The sequence below is a fragment of the Acipenser ruthenus genome, chromosome 12, assembly GCF_902713425.1.
Source record: "Acipenser ruthenus chromosome 12, fAciRut3.2 maternal haplotype, whole genome shotgun sequence".
Lineage (NCBI taxonomy): Eukaryota > Metazoa > Chordata > Actinopteri > Acipenseriformes > Acipenseridae > Acipenser > Acipenser ruthenus.
Genome location: NC_081200.1, coordinates 41,519,157 through 41,543,826, shown reverse-complemented (window position 1 = coordinate 41,543,826; position 24,670 = coordinate 41,519,157). Strand labels below are relative to the sequence as shown.

The following is a 24,670-nucleotide window of genomic DNA, read 5'->3' as shown; positions in this document are numbered from 1 at the left end:
ACAGAGCAGCACAGAGCAGCTTGGATGGGGTGAGTCGCACCTGTTGAAGAATGGCTCCTCGTTTTGCATGGAGACTGGGGATCCTATTCCCTGCTTGGATCAGCTGTGCATTGCTATTGACATCACACTGTGGATCCCTCCGAGTGCTGAGGGAAGGTAAGATGAATCCTCAATTTGCATTGTTAGAAAAGGGTGGAATATTTTTGGAAATGGGAGAGGTGGGGGGTTTGGGTACTGTGTGTATCATTTTAGATTGGGCTATGCTGTTGCCTGCTATGGGATATATTTATTTCAAAACAGGGAAAGGACATTCTTCTATGACAGAAGTATTGTGTGATATGTGGCATTTTAGCAGAAGAAAACCACATTGGCTGTGCAGGACTGGCAGGTGTGCACAGGTACAACACAGCAGCTCATACGGGCTACATTAACCCATATAAAAGTTTACCACGGTACTTTTGCACGGTATTTTTGCAGTTTTCCACATTGTTATACTGCACTTTATTACACTTTGCTGTGCTTTTACCATTAACTTTTATAAGGGTTAGTTTACCATGTTTTTTTCATATTTAATATTATGCTTTACCATACCTCACTACTCTTTACAGTGCTTACCTGTGCTTTAGCATGATTTCACTGTGCTGTATTACACTTCACTGTGCTTTTACTAGGAACTTTTATTTTAAATAAATAAATAAATAAATAAATAAATAAATAAATAAACTGTGTTGTTGTTCAACCGAAACTATTAAATACTCAATAATGCTAAATTTAGAAACACTAAAAGAAACTTAATTGATTCAATGACCAACGTTTCCACTACAAATCTCATTCCTTTATGTGTTGTTGCGCAAAACACAAGAAACTAGCCCAGTTTTTTTTACAAATTACATTTTCAATTTTTTTTTGTTCAAAATAAAGCATTGTTTCGCTTGTGCTGATTTTGCTGTTATTTTGTATTTTGATAAATACAGTTACTGTGATTAGATTCTGGCAAGTTCCCCCTCTGGTTATATTTCTGTGTTTTTATCAAGCTTTACGAATTTAACTTGGTCTGGTTATGTGGCTTTTAAGTGGCTGCTCGTGATCTCCCTAATAATCTTTTTGGGGAGACCTGTCATGCTACAGTAGGTTCTTCCAATGTTTGCTGCTTTGTCAGATCTCAAAAATCCTGAAATGGACACATTCTGTAATCTTTTTTTTTATATAAATATTTGTATTACATTTTTAAATAACACATGCAATCTTATAATACAAACATATTCTCAAATATATAACTTTATGTATATAATCTAAACCCACAACCTATACCCAGCCCTTCAGTTATTACATCATAGGTACAGTATGATAACATATGCTACAACATGTTTTTAAAGTCGCTGCAATAAGCGACAGTAATATATATATATATACCACATCTCTATTTTTGTAATTCATTTAGAAATGGACCCAACATTTTCAAGAAGGGCAGCAGTGTGGAGTAGTGGTTAGGGCTCAGGACTCTTGACCGGAGAGTTGTGGGTTCAATCCCCAGTTGGGGGACACTGCTGCTGTACCCTTGAGCAAGGTACTTTACCTAGATTGCTCCAGTGAGTTACAGGAAAATAATTCCATCTAGGGTTTCTGTGACGTCATAAACTACGAGAGCGAAGGTCGAGTTTATAAACTGTCACAGAAACCCGAGATGGAATTGTTTTCCTGTAACTCACTGAAGAGGCCCATCTATTATTTTTTATAATCCAAGGATACCCATGTCATGCTAGTATTAAAGAAGACGAGGTTCAGCAGTACAGTTGTTGTTTTTTTTTTAAATGTAGCGTTTCAGTGCTGTACAGACGTTCTGAGTCGTTATCCATTTCTCTGAGATAAGAATGTACCAGCTTCACATCTTTTTTTTTTTTCAACGTATTCTCATTGTGTTGATCATTAATGAACATTTCTGTACTGTGGGTGTTGTCGAGTGATTGAAAATGAGACAAAATGGGTCAAAGTTCAAGTATATTTTCCTCTAGAGGAATTATCACTTTTTGACATCACTACTGTGGTATTATGCCTTTTTTGTAATGGCTCAAGATGCAAATTTATATATAAATTTATAGGAATGGTAATTGCACCAAATATACACATTTTCGGTTGGGTTGCTGAAACGCTAGCGCCAACTTGTGATTCATGTGATTTATTAATTAATTTATTAATTATTATTATTTTTTTAATCAAAGAGATCTCTCTGCTTGCTGCTGATAAAGATCCCAAATGCTTCACCAGAACGGACAAAGACCTGACTTGTTTTTGGGAAGGCAGGAATAACACTTCATACGATTTCTATTATGAATATGAGGGGTGAGTACTGGAGCTGAAAGGTGTGAAAAAAGTACCGTAACTGTCTGAATATAAGGTGTCACTATGTATAACATGCAACCAGTGTATTACAATGCAGCTTTGTGTTATATCTCTTAAGCAAGTGCGTATACACAATCAAACGTTTCTGAAATAAGGGAAAAACCTTATTTTTTTCTCCCAGAGAGGAAGAGGAAAAGAAATGCACACTTACCCATCAGAGAGTGGACCCAGACACGGGGCTTCACATTTGCTTGTTCCCTCCTGAAGATGTTTACCTGTTTGTAGAAGCACTCATCAAAGTGACAGAGTCCGGGACAAACAGGTCTGTCTACGAGCGCGTGGTGAATGTGGAAAACCAAGGTGAGTGTGTATGCAGAGACAGCACGCTGTTCCATGCACTGCAAACCAAGGTGAGTGCGTACTCAGAGACAGCACGCTGTTCCATGCACTGCAAACCAAGGTGAGTGCGTACGCAGAGACAGCACGCTGTTCCATGCACTGCAAACCAAGGTGAGTGCGTATGCAGAGACAGCACGCTGTTCCATGCACTGCAAACCAAGGTGAGTGCGTATGCAGAGACAGCACGCTGTTCCATGCACTGCAAACCAAGGTGAGTGCGTACGCAGAGACAGTGTGCTGTTCCATGCACTGCAAACCAAGGTGAGTGTGTATGCAGAGACAGCACGCTGTTCCATGCACTGCAAACCAAGGTGAGTGCGTACGCAGAGACAGCATGCTGTTCCATGCACTGCAAACCAAGGTGAGTGCGTACTCAGAGACAGTGTGCTGTTCCATGCACTGCAAACCAAGGTGAGTGCGTACGCAGAGACAGTGTGCTGTTCCATGCACTGCAAACCAAGGTGAGTGCGTACGCAGAGACAGCGTGCTGTTCCATGCACTGCAAACCAAGGTGAGTGCGTATGCAGAGACAGCACGCTGTTCCATGCACTGCAAACCAAGGTGAGTGCGTACGCAGAGACAGCGTGCTGTTCCATGCACTGCAAACCAAGGTGAGTGCGTACGCAGAGACAGTGTGCTGTTCCATGCACTGCAAACCAAGGTGAGTGCGTATGCAGAGACAGCACGCTGTTCCATGCACTGCAAACCAAGGTGAGTGCGTACTCAGAGACAGTGTGCTGTTCCATGCACTGCAAACCAAGGTGAGTGCGTACGCAGAGACAGTGTGCTGTTCCATGCACTGCAAACCAAGATGAGTGCATAAGAACAATTTGAAGCTACACAGGTTGAAGTATAAACAACCCCCGTCCAGCTACAAATCCAACTGGAACCATCATCTGAGGCAACCGCTAAAAAAAGGTGCCTATAATAGTAAACAAACTGTTTTATAACTTAGTAATGAATTTCCTTATTTATCTGTATGGCTTGATATTGAAGTTTTAACATGCTCACCAAGTTTAAGAATTGAATGTTAAAATCTAAGTAACAATTCATTTGCAGATTGTGAACCTTAATGAAGAACCTTGTAGATCACACGCATGTTCTTTTTTAATGCCTACCCCATTACCATTAAAGATTGTACAGTATTTATCGAGGTTACTCATGACTTTAAGCTAATGTTGCATTTTACCCCCTGAAAATACATTTTACTCTCAGTGTTCAAATTAGAGGGTAAGTTACTCCCAGACTCAAAACCTTATCTGGAGCGCTTGTAATGTGAATAAAAAAGCCTTCCTACAGCCTACAGCACTTTATACTAGCAGAAAAGTGATTTTGCACATTTTGAAAGCCTAATGAGAAGGTTTTTCTTTGTCTTTCGCTTTGGTAAGGGTACCGCTTTGGGGAGCTAGACTGCTGTTGTTACAGTTCAGCCTATCATGTGGAAGATCACCTCTGTGATAAAGTTTACATTTGATCCCTCCCATTTCATCTTGGATGTTTACTGTGGTGTTCCACAGTCGAAGGACCGAGTTGCGCAGTGAAGCATGCTGCATGCATAATAAACTGCTGAATAAGACATGGTACCCCATAGTGTCTGTCAGCATCATCACAATCCCAATACTTATGTATCAACCTTTATCTTTATCTGGCTCTTGCAGGCAGGCAATCTGATAATCCCAGCTTGTTTTTTTGCAGTTCTGCTAGACCCACCAACCGATGTCTCAGTTTCTCTGAATGGTAAACCACAGCAGCTTACAGTGAGGTGGACAGCTCCCAGAACAGGCAATCTTCAGTATGAAATACAATACTCCTCTGACAAAGCACAAGCGGTAAGAGCCTGAGACAGAGATCGTATTCCTTACCTGCAGCTTCCATCCGTAACCTTAAACAGAGAATCATACGTTTAGAAATGCTAAGATAAACTAAACAGATCCAGCAAGCGCTTTGATTACAAGTCCTTCTCAACGTCTTCAATGCTGAAATGAGTCGAGAGTTTGCTAGCGTTTCAAGTCGCGCACAACAAAATCATACAGCAGCACTAAAAGGAAACTTTGCATCATTAGACAACTGTTTTGAAGAGAAGCTCTTTATCGATGTTTATGTAACATCAGCAACATGTATGAGTGAGAGGTAGTTAGGTAAAAGTCATTCTTACAGTAGGTGTCCAATTCGTTTAACATTTCTTGACGCACTTTCTTTTTCTTTAGAAGGTAAGCGAGCCACTGTCACTGGTTCACACTCTGTATGGGCTGAGTCCAGGTGAGAAATATAACATTGCAGTTCGTGCCAAGCCGGACGGCAGCTCGCGGGACGGGTTTTGGAGTGCCTGGTCCCAGACTGCCAGCGCTGTGGTGCCCAGACCTGCAGGTGGGTTCTGTTAGCAATCCTGCAACAAGCAACAAGGCACACCAGGCTAAAGAGGCACAAGATCATGAAATAATCCTACCTGGCTTCTAATGCAATTGTATAGGGCCTGCTTTTTCTTTTTTTTTTCTACAAGGACTCTCCAGATCTGGTATTTGCATTTAAAATACGATGCCCAATCCTCATGAAACGGCACATACCAGGACACACTTGAAAAAATATATTTAAAAAAACAAAACAAATCTGGAATTCAGTACAGGAAGTCATTCTGTTTTCAGCGTGCCTGAATATTTTATGCTGTACAGTCGGAGCCGCCTAATCGGGATACTGATAATCGGGATTTCTTCCCAATGCTATTTATGTCATTTAATTGGGATACAGTATTTTCAAATGATGAATGGAGATCACTTTTCCGAGCAAGACAGGTTTGCGTAGCACAGTGCAGTCAATACGTGATTACACTGCGACTTGCGTAAATTACGTAAACCATGTTGAACTCTTGAAGGAGCTGCTGGAGTCTCCTGTGGTTTTTCAGGCTGTCAACATCACAGGTGTTTCGCCTTGTGATAAAGCGGCGCAGGCTGTATTATTATTATTATTATTATTATTATTATTATTATTATTCCTCAAGACTCACCTCTTCAGAAAGCACCTCTAGAACTCCTCTGTTTTTCCCCTGGGACACTTATCACCCTTCCTTAAATGCGCTTTACTTGCTCTTATCTGCCCCCTATTTTACTGCATTTAATCCTGTACTTCAGAGTACTGTAATCTGCCAAGTGTTTAATCTGTAGTATTTTTTGTATTTAATCATATCCTGATGTAACTATCACTGACACTGTTATCTGCTGTATTATTGAATTGTATTTTGTCACACTTGTACTCGCTTGAACCAAAGTCATTGTTTTTATCTTGATCTTAATTGTATTATTACTTGTACTGTGATACTTGAAATGTATTTGCTTACGATTGTAAGTCGCCCTGGATAAGGGCATCTGCTAAGAAATAAATAATAACAGTATTATTATTATTATTATTATTATTATTATTATTATTATTATTATTATTATTATTATTAATTATCCAATATGATAAATGGTTAGTCATTCTTAAAATCCAATAAACTAGCGATTAAAAATGTTAATTAATCTATTTTGCATACAAACAAAGGAACAAGTGGATCCCGATCTAGTTAAATATCCTATTTGCTAAATACAGGACACGTTCAGTAACTCAATGGTAATCTTCTTTTTATAGATGAAATTCATCTGAACTGCTTCACCCCTGATCTCCAGTATGTTATCTGCAACTGGAATTCAGAAGAGATGGAGAAGGATACTCAATACACTCTCTATTACCAGTCCAGGTACTAGTGCTCACTGGAGATAACCTGACATTATGAAATCTCTGCTGGTCCTGCTATATACCCTGTACAGTGGGATCTCAGGGATGAAGGCAATCCCTGTTGTCAGTTGATTTATACTGGGTCCTTTTTTTCCTAATTCCCATCAGAAACGGTGACTGGGAAGTGTGTGACCACAGTGACGTCACCAACACCTGCACATTCCAGGGCTGGAACTCCAGTGACATCATCGTTACCGTCAATACCAGCTCAAGGCATCAGAACCACACCTTCTACAAGGAGCCAATCAACATGAATCACATGGGTGAGTGGCAGGGTGGAGAGAGGAAACCCGCAGTGTACTCTGCCATCTCCTTTCTTATACCCGTGCACTTCAGAGATGGTACAGTTCAGGACACGGTGCAGTAATTCATTAAAGAGGTTTTCTTTATAAACTCTTTGTGCTGTTTTCAGTTCTCACAGCCCCGCCGAAGCACTTGGCAGGTGAAGTGAATGACGGCAAGCTGAGGCTTCAGTGGGAACCGGCCGTGGCAGAGCTTGCAGACCACATGGTTTACCAGATCCGGTATTCACTGGATAACCACAGTGGATGGAAGGTGAATACCTTGAGGGGGAAGGGTCGATTGTGGAAACCTGCATGTAGCCACATTTAAATCAGCACTCATTTCTAGAAGAAACCACTTGTCTTAAAAAAGTATTCCCAGAGAATATAAAACCGATTCAAATCACTCAAACAGGACAAAAACACTTAACACAATCAAGGAAAAAAAAAAAAAATTACATGATCCTGGTCATTGTCAGTATTTACAGGATTCGTAACCCTGGTCAGATTTAAAATAAATACTTATGAGTGATTTCAAAAGTTTTTATGTTCGAAGGCAATGGATTCCAAAGATATTAGATCTCAGTATTCTGATCTGTTGACCACTCTTATGATTGCAGCACATTATCCTCGAGAGCCCAGAGCCCAGGACCCTGCTGGACGTGCAGGTGGGGAGTCAGTACCACATCCAGATCAAAACCAAGCCCAATGGAGACACGTACAAGGGGTCCTGGAGCAACTGGTCCCACACTTTCACCGTGGCAGTTCCATCGCAGCTCGGTAGGGCTTCTCAACAACTCTGCAGCCACCAAAATCCTGGTTTTGATGTTTGTATGTGTTATTCCCCATCGCTAAACCTTCACTAACCAATGAAGCAAAAAATAACAAAGAAAAAATGTGGATCCAATTAAATAAAAGCAAATCCTAATTATTTTCTCGTTTTAGGACTTCTGCTCATTGGCTTGGTCCCATTAGTGTTGGTCCTGATAGCGGTTGTGATAATGGCCACGTTCTCCAAGTTTTTCAGGTATGATCCTCTACCTAACCAAATGCCAGAAACTGGCCGACCCTTCAACTACGTTACAATGCTCAACTAAACCAGACTTGCACTAAACAGTGTCACTTATTCATTCATCAGGAAGATAAAACAGCACCTGTGGCCGCCCGTGCCCGACCTGGACAGAGTTCTGGAAAACTTCCTGACAGAGATCAACAAGCATTGCCAGGTAGGAGCATTCGCTACCAGCAAGCTCAGTTACATAACCCTACCCCTACCCCAACCCCAACCCCAAGTGACAGAGATCAACAAGCATTGCCAGGTAGGAGCATTCGCTACCAGCAAGCTCAGTTACATAACCCTACCCCTACCCCAACCCCAACCCCAAGTGACAGAGATCAACAAGCATTGCCAGGTAGGAGCATTCGCTACCAGCAAGCTCAGTTACATAACCCTACCCCTACCCCAACCCCAACCCCAACCCCAACCCCAAGTGACAGAGATCAACAAGCATTGCCAGGTAGGAGCATTCGCTACCAGCAAGCTCAGTTACATAACCCTACCCCTACCCCAACCCCAACCCCAACCCCAACCCCAAGTGACAGAGATCAACAAGCATTGCCAGGTAGGAGCATTCGCTACCAGCAAGCTTGGTTACATTTGTCCCGCCAGGGGAGCTTGAATACATAACTATTGCTGCTCATTGTCAACCCTTTCCATTAAAAAAAACGTCGTCTTGTTTTCCAGCCATTGCAGCCGTTTAATGACAAACTTTGCAAGGAGGATGTCCTTCCAACCGTGGTGGAGATAGTGTCTGAGAAGGAAACCAGCAACTCCATGGAGAGCCACGGGGACGACCTGGACAGCCCGTCCCCACCTCTCGGACAGGACCGCCTGTCCCTTTCTGAGGAGACGCCCCCCTTAGAGACTGCCAGTCAGGGTTATGTAGTCCTGGATCCAGAGCACAACGTCAAAGGTTCCGAAGGGAACGAGTATGTGCACGAGGAGGAAGGCGAGATGGATAGCTCCCGTCCCGTAAGCCTACACTGCCAGTCACGCTGTTTTCCAGATTCCTCGGTCCACGGCGGTCACGTCCTGCCACAGCTCTTGTCCAGGTACGGCCACTTGGCGGCCCGGTCATTACATCAGCACCCACCTCACTCCGCGGATATCTCAAACCATTCTTATCTGCTGCTTGCCGACTCTGAATCCAAAATCCTGGTGGAATGGCAGCTCAGCGGAGAAGCCAACCTGTACGCAAACGGGGACAGTTTAACCCAGCTAATGCAGAGCAAGTGAATCGCTGAGCTGTTCTAGGTGTGGTCTAGCACTGCCTTAGAAACCTTCAAAGAAGCTTAAAAACTCAACGATAAACGCTTCGAAAAATACTCTTCTAGTCGAAGTGTTCGTCAATGAATTTCTGTTTCTTTTAGCATTTCTAAATTCAGCCCTTCTAGTGTCTAGGGGTCAGGGTCAGTTCTTATCTATCATGCAAGCTCATAGGTCATTCAATCCCTGATTTGATAAAGTACAGTACAGTATATACCACAAGGTGTGGACACACGTCTGGCTCAAGAACAAATTGTGCCCTGAGCCTCCACCCACACGCAACAGTCCTGGAGTCTTCATCACTTCTCAAACTATATACACAGGACTTTGTACAGAGGACTGGTTTAGGGGCAGACAGTACAGCTGAATACTGCTGGGTCTAAGTGGCGCTCTAGGTCAACCGGGAGTATGCGTACCCCTGGGGGTACTTCCAAGGGTCATAGGGGGTACGCAGGTCGACTCACAAATGCACAAATAAAAACGAAAGTAAAAGAAAATAATGATTTTTTTTTTAAACAGTTTTATATATTATCTAGAACACTGTGTATAATTATGTAATTTGTGTTTAGCAGATGAAAACAAATACACAAAATCTATCACGTCCACATTTTCCACCTGTACGCATGCGTGATTTCGATTGAGTGGATTTGATATAGAGGTGAAGCAGGCGTCTGGTGATTGTGCCTGTGGAGAGCGCTCTGTGAGGCTCATGATTTTTGCTGTTTTCAACTTGTATCAGTGAAGCACGTTGTTAATGCTTTTTTTTTTTCTTAGAAGTATAAATTCTCTGGTAAACATAAATAGTAGGCTAATCACAATACTCATGCTTCGAGGGTTTTTGTTTTATTTATTACCGCGGCTGCATTTTAGTAACAGCAATAGCGTCTGTTTGATTATGTTGTCGGTGTTTGAAATGGATGCATTTCTTACTGGCGTAACAAAAACAAAGGAAGAAAACACAAGAGTCGACAGGAAGTGCATTCAGTGAGCAAAACTAGAGAGGGTACTTTAGCTGAAACCTCCCAACAGAAGGGGTACAGTTTAAAGGTTGAAAATTCACATGTCAGTGTTCAGGGAATGCTTAACTGTACACAGCAATTAGAGACAACAAACAATGAGAGGATAACAGAAAACTTTTAGAAAATGGTTTCTTCACGTGTGTAAGTTTAGATCAATTTAGAACAGTCCACATGAAATGTATATTATTAAGTTTGATAAACTGAAACTTGGGAAATGCAGTTTATTTTCATTTTTAATCCTGTACTTCAGAATACTGTAATCTGCCAAGTGTTTAACCTGTAGTACTTTGTATTTAATCACATCCTGATGTAACTATCACTATTTAATTACATCCTGATGTAACTATCACTATTTAATCATATCCTGATGTAACTATCACTATTATCTGCTGTATTATTGAATTGTGGTTTGTCACACTTGTACTTTGCTTGAACAAAAGTTATTGTATTTCTTTCTCTTATTGTATTACTTGTATTGTAACACTTGAAATGTATTTGCTTACGATTGTAAGTCGCCCTGGATAAGGGCGTCTGCTAAAAAATAAATAATAATAATAATAATAAAGGGATTTGTTTTTCTTTCTGTAATTATGGCAGCACTTTTTGCTACTTCGCAGTCCAGCCTCTGCAAGCAGGTCTAATGTGGTTGTTGCTGAAACAAAATTCCTATAAAACATTGAGTGAAAATGCATCACAGTTCTGTGTACATCCTTCCACATCCATATCCCCTTCAGTCACTATGTGCACAATTGTACCATGACAAGCTTTCTAGCAATGTATCTATTTCATAATCATAAATTTATATATATATATATATATATATATATATATATATATATATATATATATACATATATACACACACACACATGCATCCCCCCCCCCCAACGTTTTGGCAGCGGGGAAAAAGTGTTTTAAATTTTACAAATTGTAAATAAAAATGTGTGACCAAAGATTTTTTAGTTCCAGTGGTTTGATTTCATACGCACAACAAATCAACAACAGAAGCAATGGGGTGTTCTAATACATGTGCACACTGCTGAACTACAGAAGCAATGGGGTGTTCTAATACATGTGCACACTGCTGAACTACAGAAGCAATGGGGTGTTCTAATACATGTGCACCCTGCTGAACTACAGAAGCAATGGGGTGTTCTAATACATGTGCACACTGCTGAACTACAGAAGCAATGGGGTGTTCTAATACATGTGCACACTGCTGTACTACAGAAGCAATGGGGTGTTCTAATACATGTGCACGCTGCTGAACTACAGAAGCAATGGGGTGTTCTAATACATGTGCACGCTGCTGAACTACAGAAGCAATGGGGTGTTCTAATACATGTGCACACTGCTGAACTACAGAAGCAATGGGGTGTTCTAATACATGTGCACACTGCTGAACTACAGAAGCAATGGGGTGTTCTAATACATGTGCACGCTGCTGAACTACAGAAGCAATGGGGTGTTCTAATACATGTGCACGCTGCTGAACTACAGAAGCAATGGGGTGTTCTAATACATGTGCACGCTGCTGAACTACAGAAGCAATGGGTTGTTCTAATACATGTGCACGCTGCTGAACTGCAGAAGCAATGGGGTGTTCTAATACATGTGCACACTGCTGAACTACAGAAGCAATGGGGTGTTCTAATACATGTGCACACTGCTGAACTACAGAAGCAATGGGGTGTTCTAATACATGTGCACACTGCTGAACTACAGAAGCAATGGGGTGTTCTAATACATGTGCACACTGCTGAACTACAGAAGCAATGGGGTGTTCTAATACATGAGCACACTGCTGAACTACAGAAGCAATAGGGTGTTCTAATACATGTGCACACTGCTGAACTACAGAAGCAATGGGGTGTTCTAATACATGTGCACACTGCTGAACTACAGAAGCAATGGGGTGTTCTAATACATGAGCACACTGCTGAACTACAGAAGCAATAGGGTGTTCTAATACATGAGCACACTGCTGAACTACAGAAGCAATGGGGTGTTCTAATACATGTGCACACTGCTGAACTACAGAAGCAATGGGGTGTTCTAATACATGTGCACACTGCTGAACTACAGAAGCAATGGGGTGTTCTAATACATGTGCACACTGCTGAACTACAGAAGCAATGGGGTGTTCTAATACATGTGCACACTGCTGAACTACAGAAGCAATGGGGTGTTCTAATACATGTGCACACGACTGTGCGGTTGATGAAATATTGATTGTGAATAAACACTGGAAATATGAAGTGGCATCTGAACCTCCCTCCATCGACACACCTAATTAACTACTTACAAAGATCAAGTGAAAACTACACCTAAATCAAAACTTCTTTATTGTACATATTCAATTATTACAAGTCTATGTTTTTTTTGGTTAAGACCACCTTGAGAAAAAACAAACAAGCAAAAAAACACATCTAAATTAAAAAGTCCTGTCTCAGTTGTTTGAGTTGAAAATGGGACTTAAAAAGAGAACACAAATAGAGCTGCTCTTCATATGCTGCTGTGAAAAAACAAACTCATACAACAGAAACCCACAGGGATGGAAAGGAGACTCTTATTGCACAGCAGCCAGGAGTGCCTAGGTAACAAGTGGTGACAGGAAAGCAGAGCCCATCACAGCCACTGCTGCACTGTCAGGTTTTTTCAGTTAAGTTTCTTATAGAAGCTATTCATTTTAACTATATTTTCCATAAACAATTACCAGTGATAAAGGCCTCCACTGGTGCCACAATTCCAGTACAGGGCACATGCTGTGGTATCCCAGCGTACATATCCAGGGCTGCAGGGGCACCCTGATTGAAGCTGCAATGTATACTGACTATACACCACACGCTTCTTCAGCTCGGCACTACTGAAGGCATTCGCCAAAACATTAGTCCCGCAAATTTGTTCATTTTACCTTTACGGTTGGGCGGTATAAAATCCATTCCTAGTCAAACCTTGGTTCTTTATGCAGTGTCCTGAAAGCTCCCAGTGCTGGTCCTCTCAGTACCAGACACTCTTCCACCCCCCCCCCCCCCCCCCCACCCCCCCCCCACCCCCCCCACCCCCCCCACCCCTCTCTCTAGCCCTCCTTGAGCGCATACAGCACGTCGTCCTGGCTCACATTGAGCCGCACGCGCAGGTGCAGGTCGCGGTGGCTGGACTCCAGCAGCAGCAGCCTGCACGCTCCCAGCCTGAGGCAGGTGGTGAGGCCCTCGGACATGCAGACCGGCGAGAGGCCCTCGACGCGGCACAGAGCCAGGTGCTGCCGGAACACCTGCGGGAGGGGCAGAAAAACAAACAGATACAACGGGACTGTGAGGCTGCACATTACACACACAGACAGACCAGGCGTTCTAGGTGTTTATAGCAAAATAAACGCACATATGTAATCTCCTCAAGCGTCACTTTTCTTATTGTACTTCAGTTCCTGTAAGAGGCAGAAGCCAAAAACGTCATGCTTTAATATAGCAAATGCACCTACTGAACAGCTGCTTGACTTTTCCCAGGGCTTCAAGAAACCACCCCTATAGTCAATAATGTGCAATTCTACCTGTTCACCTAACCGCTGTGACGACTTCTTGAAACGACATTGCTTGAACGCACTCGCTCACCTGTTGGAAGGTAGCCTCTTCCAGCCCCAGCCTGCGGAACTCAGCAATAACAGCCTTCAGGAAGATCTGCTCCTGAACGGAGGCACACCTGAAGGCAGAGAGAATGCAATGCAAGTCAGAACGTATGCAGGCAATGCAGATAACCAAGACGCAGGTAAATGATGAGAATCTCATGAATGATCTATTAATATCATAGCAAAACCGGGAATAGATCAAACTGCTACACAGTGGGAGTCTTATTTCCATTCCTGCACAAACCTGGAACACCTTCCAACAAAGATAACATATAGGACATTGAGGCTGTACTGAAAAGTAATTAGTACACCATTAACTGCAGTCCTACACATGTACTGGTGTGCTAATGCTTTATGAATACAGTTCCCTTAAAAAGGTACTTGTAGAATTGACACACACACACAACCAAAAAAAGAGAGTTGCAACAACATTAATATGCAGCAAGTGGATGCAGCCGGCAGCGCGGGTCACCTGATGGCAGTGATGTAGGGGGAGGAGAACATCTCATCCAAGGCCTCCATCACATGGCTCATCGCCACCAGCCCCGAGCCGCTGCGCTGGCTGGAGAACTCACAGATCTCCGTGGCTCTGCGGCAGATATCCAGACATCGCCGCGCATCCCCAGACAGAGCCGCCACCTGCGGGACAGGACGGCGTGGGGTCAGGGGACAGGGGTCTCGCACAGCCACACTGTGAAGTCTTGAGGAGCGGGAGGGCAATGTCAAATGCATCGCCCTTGTGGCCGCTTACTCCAGATGACTGCCATCACCCTTTCTTTATCATTTCTTTTACATTTAACCTTGCAGCTGGTCAAATTAAAACAGCACCATTTTGTAAATGTAAAATAAATCTCCACATTAGTTAAATGTAGTCAAATGCCCACAAGGAGACCTAATGTGTGAGTGTGTGTGTGTGTGTGTGTGTGAGGACTATCTGAAGATAATCCTGGGATGAAAATAAGACTCCTATTGCATGGCAGTTTCACCCATTCCATGTTTTACTATGAGCATGATTAGCCCCAGTGTATAGGTAACAAGCTCATGTGCGTCTTATTAAATTCACTGTAAAACCAGGAATGGATCAAATTGCTATGCACTGGGTCTTATTTCCATCCCTGTACCTCACAACAATAAAAGTCTGATATTATCAATTGCTCTTTTTGTTCTGCTGCTTCATAACCCACAGCGCTGCACAGGTGAGCGAAGCTGCTCTGAAACACACACCTTTCTGGAGACCAGCTGCAGGGCATCGTCCTCGAAGGCTCTGACCCGGTTCAGGCGTGAGGTGATGATCTGCTGCAGCTGCTTGTAAGAGTACGGCTGGAAGGACATCCTGGTGAGACCCTGCAGGGAGACGCTTCAAATCTACTACTGCAGCTTCCACAAGCACAGCTCCGAGTGTGTGCTCCTAGGAATGGATCAACTGCTACTGAATGGGAGTCTTATTTTCAGCCCTGCAATGCCTTGCATAGAAAGGCAGTAAAGTATACTATCAATTCAGTGCATTAACTAAGCACTAGTGCTGCACCTTAGTTATTGTTTTTATTACCCTATCATTAGTATTATTTTACAGAATGAATGCTCCCTTCACTAGTTTACCACCTCCTCCCTCACCCTCCTGCCTCACCAAGCGACTGGCCACCCTGTTGATCATGATCCTCTCGGGCAGGTCCATGGTGTTGGCGATGGCCAGGACCACCAGCTTAGCTTGACGGCGTGTCGGCCAGTCGAACAGGTTGTACATCACGTTCTGCTTCCGAGTCCACAGCAGGTCCAGCTGTGCAAGGGGGTAGACATGGGTGAATACTTCCAAAGAGACTGCGTCCACCCTTCTCAGGCCAATCAAGGCGTATTCGGAGACAGACTACAGTGTCTCACTTTTGCATGCACATGATCACACTTCATGTTGATCTATGACCAGGACAGACTGCAGTGCCACACTTGCATTATCCCATCATCTGAAACTGGTTTTGCATTAAAATGACCCTAGAGGGATGTTATACAGTACCTGGCAAGATTTAAATTACAGCATTTGGGGATTCATTTAATATACTAGAATATATTGCACACATCTATAAATCTCTCAATTGCTCTGAACTATTGCTTGCTAGTTCTTATTCCTGGGTCAGCAGACAAGTCCAGTGATGAAAATGAGAGCCCCATTGCATAGCAGTTTAATCCACTCCTGGTTTTACTATGCAATTAATAAAAGACACACCTGAGCTTGTTACCTCTACACTGTCTAGGCAAGCTTGTATTATAACCTGGAATAGGTGAAACTGCTTTGCAACAGGAGTCTTACTCCCATCCCTGTTTGTTTCTGTCGTGTGAAGTATTTTACAGCAGCACTGACTCCATTTTCAATTCAAACAACCCAAACACGACTAATACGTGTCTAGCTATGGACTTATAACCACTTAACATGCATAATAAAGTTATGATAAGATATAGTTTTCAATGAATGTTCTTCAGTAGCCCCCCGGAGTTTCTGTTACCTCATCCACCAGCAGCACCGTGGTCTCTCTCTTAGGGGCGGGGGTGCTAAAGCGCTTCTCCAGCAGGGCGGCAGCGTGCTCTGCAGTGGCCTTCTGCCCGGTTAACATCTGGAAGGAGACAAAAAATAAAGAAATAAATAAAAACAACAAAATCAGGCAACTCACAGAATGCAAAACTGCAGAGAGCAATAACTACCGTGGTTGTGAGAATACAGCATTGCAGTGTGTCTTAGATACGCATTATATACAAGATGCGCAGTATACACAGGCAACTGTTTTCTATATAGTAGAATATTTGATATGTTTGATATGGTAGCACGTTATACAAGGGATGTAACCCAAGGCAGATGTGTCATACTTGTTACACAGCAGGCTCGTCACACACAGGGTTCTATCATTTCATTACACTGTATTCTCGGTAAACAGCAGGGATGGAAATAAGACTCCCATTGCATAGCAGTTTCACCCATTCCAGGTTTTATTATGTGCTTGATTAGCCACAGTGTAGCAGTAACAAGTTCAGGTGTATCATATTAACCTTCGAGTGAAACCAGGAATGGATCAATCTGCTGTACAATGGGAGTCTCATCTCCATCCCTGAACAGGGCAGTGTAAACTCCGGTGGTAAGCACTGTACCTGCAGTATCTGTACATAGGCCTGGTGCGGCGCTGTCATTTTCATGCCGTTGATCTCGATGAAGCAGAAGGAGGGGAGCTCGTCCTGCTCTGCCGCGTGGTGGAGGCAGCGGATCACCTCGTGAACGGTGGCTGTCTTACCTGTGCCCGGTACACCTGAGATATACATGCACCTGAGAACACAAAACACAGGCAGGAGGTCCTTTACAATCTGCAGCATTTCAATAGCGCTTCTGTAATGCGCGCCCGACACGACAGAATGAAATGGCAGACTTCTGTTTGATTCACGCACCCTCCAGTCCCGTCCATGACTTTGCTCTCCACAAAGTTGAAGATGTCCTGGAACTCCTGCTCTCTGCAGGGCAGGGACTCCGGCACGGAGGAGACGTGCAGTCTGAAACAGGAGCGAAGGCAGACACTCTGAAGAAACGACACTCTGAAACTCCCCACTGGAACATCACCGTGAGCAGCAGAAACTCATTCTACACACGGTCATGATCGCACTACAGACCCCCTGAAAGGCACATACATTACAGGATGCGCTCACCTCGCTCTCGCTTCCTCCAGCACATTCCCAGGCTTCCTGGTCGGCTGGGTCCTGCTGGGAATGCTGGGAGTCGCGTGCCGTGGGGTTCGCGGTGTCCTGGGAACAGGCTGCACAGAGGAGAGAGATTGTTTTACTAGCTGAAAACATACGCTCAATAGTCTATTAAAACAATTACAAACACACCTACATAGCTGCTGTAAGTTCTGTGTATTACACCTCTCTCCTTGCAGTATCCCATACAATTCATGACCCAATACACAACGTGGATAAAACACGACAGCATATTTAAAAAGGACATTTCAACAGTAGTGAAGCGTGGTTATGGTAAAACACACTTCACTACTTTCCTCCATATCCTTTAAAACACTAAATAAAATGGCACTGGGTGCACACGCACACGCATGGTTTCTTTTTTCTCTGACGAGGAAACGACCTTCAATGGACCTTGCTGATAGAGTAAGACATGCACAAACAGGACAGACAGTACCGTTTTGCTGGGTGTTCTGCGTGGTGTTTTGTTGGGGGTCTTGGCTGGTGTTCTGGACGGGGCCTTGCGAGAGGATCTGGGGGTACGGGGCACAGCACTGCGGCTGCCCCTCCTGCCCGTGACGCTCTCGCTCTCCTCCTCACTGCTGCTCTTCAGGTCCTTCTTCGTAGGCAGGAATACATCCTCCTCATCATCGTCGACATCAAAGTCAGTACTCTGTTTCCTGTTTAAGTAATTTCTAAAAGAGACAAAGAGAGACAGGAAATGATTTCTGCAGCTTCATTGTGTTTACACAGTGTCGGGGTACGAGGGTTCCCCGAATCAGAGGGGTCTCAGTCTTTACTGGCTCCCCATGACTGAGGAGCCACCACTGAATTCATCCTTATCCCTTACATACTTCTGGCACAAGCACTGAAAATGCAGACTAACATATTAAAGCAAAAGATGTATTTACTTAATTTGATACATCGCTTTTAGACTTTTGCGGTTAACAAAATGACTGTGAGTTATCATTACATCATATTTAAAGAGAACATTTAAATAACAGGTAAATGCCAGTTAAAAATGCTCAAAAAAATGACAAAGTAGCCTGTCCTCAGACGAGGGCAATGGCACTTCATGGGTTTTACGGTCCGACTGAGCGTTGCACGGGTGTTTGGGATCTCAGGACTTACAGTTGCTGCTGAATGCGAGCGGAAGAGACCTGCGCAGATTTCCTCCTGGACCTCGGGGTCACCGCCACCACAGGCCCCCCCACCTCTCCGCCATCCTCAATCCTGGGCAGAACAAAAGACAATTCACTAGAAAGACACAGAGGTAAATAAGCAGTGTGGCTCAGGGTGGCCTTTTCATTGTACAGCAGCTTCACCAGGCTTTTATCACACACTCCAGGACTGGGCTGGGTTAATGCTCCCAGCCTCCTACAGACGTTTTGAATTGCATTAGGCTATAATCCGAGAACGTCTCCATTTTATACACATTTTACTTTTCCCTCTGGTGCTGTGTGATTAAGAGGACCATCTGTCTGCGAGTGCACAGGCTCAAATAATTGTGACGGAGCAGCATTAGGAGGCCAGTAGGCATCAGTCCTGATTTTAAGGACAGTGGTGAAAAAAGGGACAGACCAGCAGAGACAGGAGAATGAAATCCTGAATCACTCACAGAATATCGAGAGGTGCATCTATTTTGATTGAGTCTTTTCTCTTCGAGGGAGTCTCACCTCTGGTGGAAAAAGAAAATACAATATTTAATTCATAGTTTAGTCTCCCAAAATAACAGAACCCTTCTCATTATATATATATATATTATATATATATATATATATATATATATATATATATATATATATATATATATATATATATATATATAAATAAATAAATGATCAGTCCAAGGTGCAGTTTAGCCCCTCGGAGATGTAAAGTGCGTACTATACAGTATATAACCAGTGTTCGCAATTATTTGTTCAATAGCCATAGTTGTGCACCGTTTACATGTCAATGCTAACCAAGGTCTTCCCACAGATAAATAAGATTATTTTCACCCTTAATTGTTGCAGTTTCTACAGAGCACTTATTTATCTTAAAACACTGTGCATGATTAACCCTTTCATGCACGGAGACCTCATATAGGGATGGATAACATGTAATATTTATCTTTGTTCAAAACTACTTCAAATGTTTTTTTTCAGCTATTTTCATGCATGAAAGGGATCAAAACTTCCCAGCCCTTGTTAAGACACCCGTGCAACCCCACCTAGAGCACAGCAGAGGCACTGCACACTGCACGCTTACTTTCTCTGTGATTTCACACTGCTTTTTCTTGGGGTCGCTTCTTTCTTACGGGGGGGGTTTGACCCCCTTGTCCGGCCTTCAGACACCTCACCTTCCAGAGGGGAGATCCCAGCTAAATCCCTGAAACAATCCAGCCGACAAGGCACTTACTGGGCTGCTCCCACAAGACAGCCCTGCCTCTTTCCCAGACCCTGTTCAGACTGATCCTGGACTTGAACACTGCGCTATTCTGCCTCAACGCACTTGCAATGCAGATTACATATTGGCTAGCCTGTCCTGGTGAATAGTTACTGAATTACTCGTGGGAAGGTAAGGTACATAACGCCACCTTGTATTTTTCAACACCTTCACAATACACTTGCATGTGTCTCATATCTAGAAAACAGCTGAAGAAGAATCACGAAAAACATCAAACAGAGTGCTCTGGGATGGAAGTGAGACTCCCACTGCATAGCAGTTTGCTACATTCCTGGTTTTACTATGAGCTTGTTACCTATACCGAGTGGCTAATCATACTTGTATTAGAAACCGGGAATGGGTGAATCTGCCATGCAATACGAGTCTTATTCCCATCCCTGTAGCATAAAGAAGCAACATTAAATAATGACCAGATTAGGAGAAAATACAGTGTTCTGAAATAAAAGCTCTGCAATTGTGGGAGCCTGTACTTACTCTGTGGACTCTGCCCGGCTCTCTCGTTTCAGCGTTCTCTTGACCAGCTCCTCTGGCTGTAGCCGGGGCCCTATCTGGGTCCCGTTGGCGAGTTGGTGGTCCTGCGTGATCTGGCCGCCACGAATGGGAGAGAGGCTGATACAGAGGTCTCGAGGTTTCTTCGACGGGGAGCTAGACGGCTTGCTGGCCAGAGCCCTCCTCCTGGTCACTTCAGCCTCCAGCGAGCTGACCGCTCTGTCCTCGTCGAGCAACTCAGCCAGAACGTCGTCCCGGGTCAGCTTGGACCCCGGGGGCTTGACAGAATCTGGGAACGGAGGCAAAATCATCAGGACTCTCGTCCAATACAGGGGTGGAAAGAAGACCCGGTGCAATTTGATCCATTCATGGCTGTTAAGACACACCTGAGCACTGTGGCTAATCAAACTCCTCGTAAAACCTGGAAGGTGTGAAGCTGCTATGCAATACGAGTCTTATTTCCAACCCTGCAATGACAGCGCTGTGTTGCTATGAAACTGTAAAACATACAAAACTTGTGTTCAAATAATAAAGTATAAAAAAAAAATATATATATATATTATATATATATATATATATATATTTTTTTTTATACTTTATTATTATATATATATATATGCATATATGCATTGGCACAAAAGCTGTGCACCAGCAGCAGCAACAAACGACAAAAGCAACAAAGTTAAAACATTTTAAAACAGCACAAAACAAACTAACTAAAAGTTGAGATTAGTCAATTGCCAACCAAATACCGACAACAAAACTAGGTTTAACCGACCTTTGCTTTGGCAGATCATCACTAACCCTGGGCTCCCAATATCAGTGTTAATTGCGGTCTGTGAAACCAGCCTTTGAAGCAACAGCAGAATGATACAACGTGCAGACAGCCGGAGGGTTCAAGAGCTCTACTCACTGCTGAGCTGAAGCTTCTTGCGCGCGGTGGGGGTGGAGATCACATTGCTGGGCTGCCTGTCGCTGAGCTCCTTGGACTGCGAGTATTTGGAGGTGGAGCTGTGCTGCTGTCTTGCGCTCCGGGTGGGTCGGCTTGGAGAGTCCACAGCCAGCCCCCTCGAGACGTCCAGGTCTGGTTTGGGCAGGCTGTCTGTGTGGGAGCTAGCTGGCAGCACGGGTTTACCTCCGCTCTGCAGCAGCAGGTCCAGATTCACAGGACTGAAGCTCTTCCCGTCCCAGGACAGCTTGACATAGAGAGAGTTCTCCTGGCTTTGAGCAGCAGGGAAAGGGGAGTTCTCCTCCAGGTGTTGCACCTTGAAAGAATCACAAGCAGTCAGCAGGGATCAGGACTGCAGGGTTTGTAAGAATCACAAGCAGTCAGCAGGGATCAGGACTGCAGGGTTTGTAAGAATCACAAGCAGTCGGCAGGGATCAGGACTGCAGGGTTTGTAAGAATCACAGTCAGCAGGGATCAGGACTGCAGGGTCTGGGAATACCTTGTATGTAAAATGAAGAAATAAATAACATGTTTTTTTTTTGTTTTTTTAAGATGTTAAGTGGGTGATGGTCTTCTTGCAATATGTAATATTTCTCTTTGATCAAAGCACCCAAACTAAAAGCTGTGAACTGAGATTCCAAGTGTTACTTGGAGTTGAGCAAGCCCTTTGATAATTTATTGAATCTGCTAAACCAAAGTCATCGCTATATACATATTTTTTATTTAAAAAAAAAAAAAATTAAACACAGCAGGACACACAGACAGCAAAATGAGGAAACAAGCAGACCAGGGTCCAAGTCATCTGCAGTATTAATTACATTTGGTACAAGAGTAACAATGCAATTCGTGCCTGCACAGTCAGGACTATATATATATGCAAACTAGGCAGAGGACATATTGGTTGTGTCTATAACCATACCCGTGTTGGGGCTCAAAACCACTAAATGGCAGAGATGGAAAAAAAGACTCCCATTGCAGAGCACTTTGATCCATTCCTGGTTTCAATATGATTTTAATAAGACACACCTGAGCTTGTTACCTATGCACTGCGGCTAATCAAGCTTTTAGTTAAACCTGGAATGGGTGACACTGCTCTGCAGTAGGTGTCTTATTTCCACCCCTGACCTGGCTGAAGTGTGCGTGCAGTCCCTGGGTGCTCACCTGGACTGTGGTGATGATGGTCTCTGCATCGATGTCACTGTCACAGTTGGGGATCTCGTATAGGAAGACCTCATTGGGGTGGGGGTCTCTGCCCAGCCGCTTCCTCTTGTTCTGGGGGACCTCGTGGAACCGGACGAACCACTGCACCTCTGCATGCTTGCTGGATCTTGTGCCAGTGCCTGGGAGCAGTGAAAACAAGCCTAGCGTTATATATCTCGCAGGGAATAACGACACTGCGTCACAGAGCGATTCCACATTACCATGAGCCTTAATTGTAAAGTCACCTGGAGAAAAGGTGTATGCTGTGTTTACTGTACATAACAGGGATGGAAATGACTCATTGCATAGCAGTCTGATCCACTCCTGGTTTTACTGTGAGTTTAATAAGACACACCTGAGCTTGTTACCTATACACTGTGGCTAATCAAGCTCATATTAACATATAGAATGGTGGAAACTCCATTCATCAGCAAATCTCATTCATCCCAGATATATTTGGAGAAAGATACAGATAAAAAAAACAGAATTGTCTAAAAGGTTCAGCTTGGTGCAGGGGATGAGGGGTGTTCCTCCTTAGCTGCACTTTTCCTTGCAAATAGCACTTTCTTTTTCTTCTGAACAAAGGAACTGGCATTGCACACACAGAGGATTAGATTTAGATGAAGTGGCATTGCACACACAGAAGGATTAGATTTAGATGAAGTGGCATTGCACACACAGAAGGATTAGATTTAGATGAAGTGGCATTGCACACACAGAAGGAATAGATTCAGATGAACTGGCATTGCACACACAGAAGGAATAGATTTAGACAAGGGGCTCACCATCGTCGTACAGTTTGAGGAGTTTTGCTACATAGGATCGGTCTTCATCTCCTTCAATCAGGATATAGTGCCCGGGCCTGATGCAGCCGGTGTTAGTATTCCCATCAGTTTTAATACATAAACCCCTTCAGAGGAAAACAAATGCAAAATTAGACAAAGTGCTCTACTATGAAATAATTTCCACAGCATTACCAGCAAACCTCTCTAAGTTTTGACAGGACCCTCAGACTCCAATTGTAGTTTTACCCATTGCAAGTTTTACTACCAGCTTTGCCCCAGTGTATAGGTAACAAGCTCAGGTGTGTCTTATTAAACTCCTAGTAAAACCAGGAATGGATCAAACTGCTATACAGTAGGATTCTTATTTCCATCTCTGCTTCCCGCACTTATTCAGTTGCCCTTCTGCGTCTGCTTATGTTCAATGTAAGCATGTTCCTAATACTATGACAAAGCGAGAACTATGTGTAGTTGTTTAGTTTCACATGCACAGGAAAATGAATTCCCACGACTCACTCATAAAACATGTGTTTAAGTTTCCTGTCTATGAAGGATGGTCCTCCAATCCAGGAGTACACTCGTCTTTTCTTCAGTCTTGTAAAGTAGCGGCTCATCCTTTTCTCCTGTGGGGAAGCAGAAAGTAGATTTGCATCAGTGCTGCTTCTCCTAGTCCTGATTTAACCGTCTGGAAGAACACCACATACTGGAGCACCAGGACAGCAAGCTACAGAACGGGAATATAAGAACAGTTGAACAGAAGAAAGTTTACAAACGAGAGGACTCCAAACAGCTGGAAACTCTCCGTGCAGACTGCTGTTCTTACTAAACATTGTGAAGACTCGTGTATATTTATTTATATCTGGTAGGAATTATTTTACTAGCTGTCTGTTGTCGACACAGCCTGTTGTTTAAAAGTGTAGGTGTAAGCATTCATTTAATGTACGTAGTTAGATAAACAAACCGTGCACTACAGTGGGCAAAATCAGGTTACATTACAAAAAAAAAAAACACAATAACACGCATCAACTCAATATAACTTGCAAAGAATGAATACAATTTTAACACTGCATGAAAATGTCTGGGCATACTCACAAAACAGTGGTAAAGTGAAATAAAACTGAAGATATTAAGATGCAGCCTAGAACACAAAAACACTATCGCAGTGGAAAAAGTGAAACACTTTAATAATCTTCAAGAGCAACTGTTAAAACACATCCGCACGTAACTCAACTCCAGTCACGCAAACAAATCAAGTATAATTTAACAACCGATTTGTGCAGTTAGTTAAACTTCTAACACCCTAAGGTCCGTCCTTGCTACACGCCACATTTTCCCG

General features: G+C 43.4%; 2 protein-coding genes across 3 annotated transcripts; one reads left to right on the top strand and one right to left on the bottom strand.

Annotated features, from left to right (window-relative positions):
* LOC117416652 (thrombopoietin receptor-like) lies at positions 1 to 10,690 on the top strand. Its single transcript, XM_034027953.3, has 12 exons — positions 1 to 156; positions 2,220 to 2,340; positions 2,522 to 2,700; positions 4,435 to 4,568; positions 4,947 to 5,106; positions 6,361 to 6,469; positions 6,616 to 6,770; positions 6,920 to 7,062; positions 7,409 to 7,568; positions 7,734 to 7,815; positions 7,927 to 8,014; positions 8,533 to 10,690. Exons 1-12 carry the CDS (start codon positions 51 to 53, stop codon positions 9,082 to 9,084), a joined length of 1,989 nt encoding a protein of 662 aa, XP_033883844.2. The 5' UTR covers positions 1 to 50; the 3' UTR covers positions 9,085 to 10,690.
* A 2,515-nt stretch (positions 10,691 to 13,205) lies between these two features.
* Positions 13,206 to 24,667, bottom strand: LOC117417184 (origin recognition complex subunit 1-like). 2 transcript variants are annotated; one of them, XM_059035184.1, is made up of 19 exons: positions 24,427 to 24,666; positions 23,851 to 23,957; positions 23,338 to 23,462; positions 22,514 to 22,692; positions 21,317 to 21,668; positions 20,389 to 20,692; positions 19,717 to 19,836; positions 19,085 to 19,144; positions 18,598 to 18,699; positions 17,924 to 18,161; positions 17,437 to 17,543; positions 17,182 to 17,283; positions 16,891 to 17,062; positions 16,254 to 16,361; positions 15,386 to 15,535; positions 14,983 to 15,102; positions 14,231 to 14,397; positions 13,745 to 13,832; positions 13,206 to 13,407 (listed from the first exon to the last, which is right to left on the bottom strand). In XM_059035184.1, the coding sequence occupies exons 2-19, from the start codon at positions 23,946 to 23,948 to the stop codon at positions 13,213 to 13,215; spliced, it is 2,787 nt and encodes a 928-aa protein (XP_058891167.1). In that variant the 5' UTR covers positions 23,949 to 23,957; positions 24,427 to 24,666; the 3' UTR covers positions 13,206 to 13,212. The 2 variants fall into 2 exon arrangements, with proteins under 2 accessions (XP_058891167.1, XP_033885055.1); XM_034029164.3 differs by lacking the exon at positions 19,717 to 19,836 and having other exon boundaries at positions 24,427 to 24,667.
* Between the last annotated feature and the right edge of the window lie 3 nt (positions 24,668 to 24,670).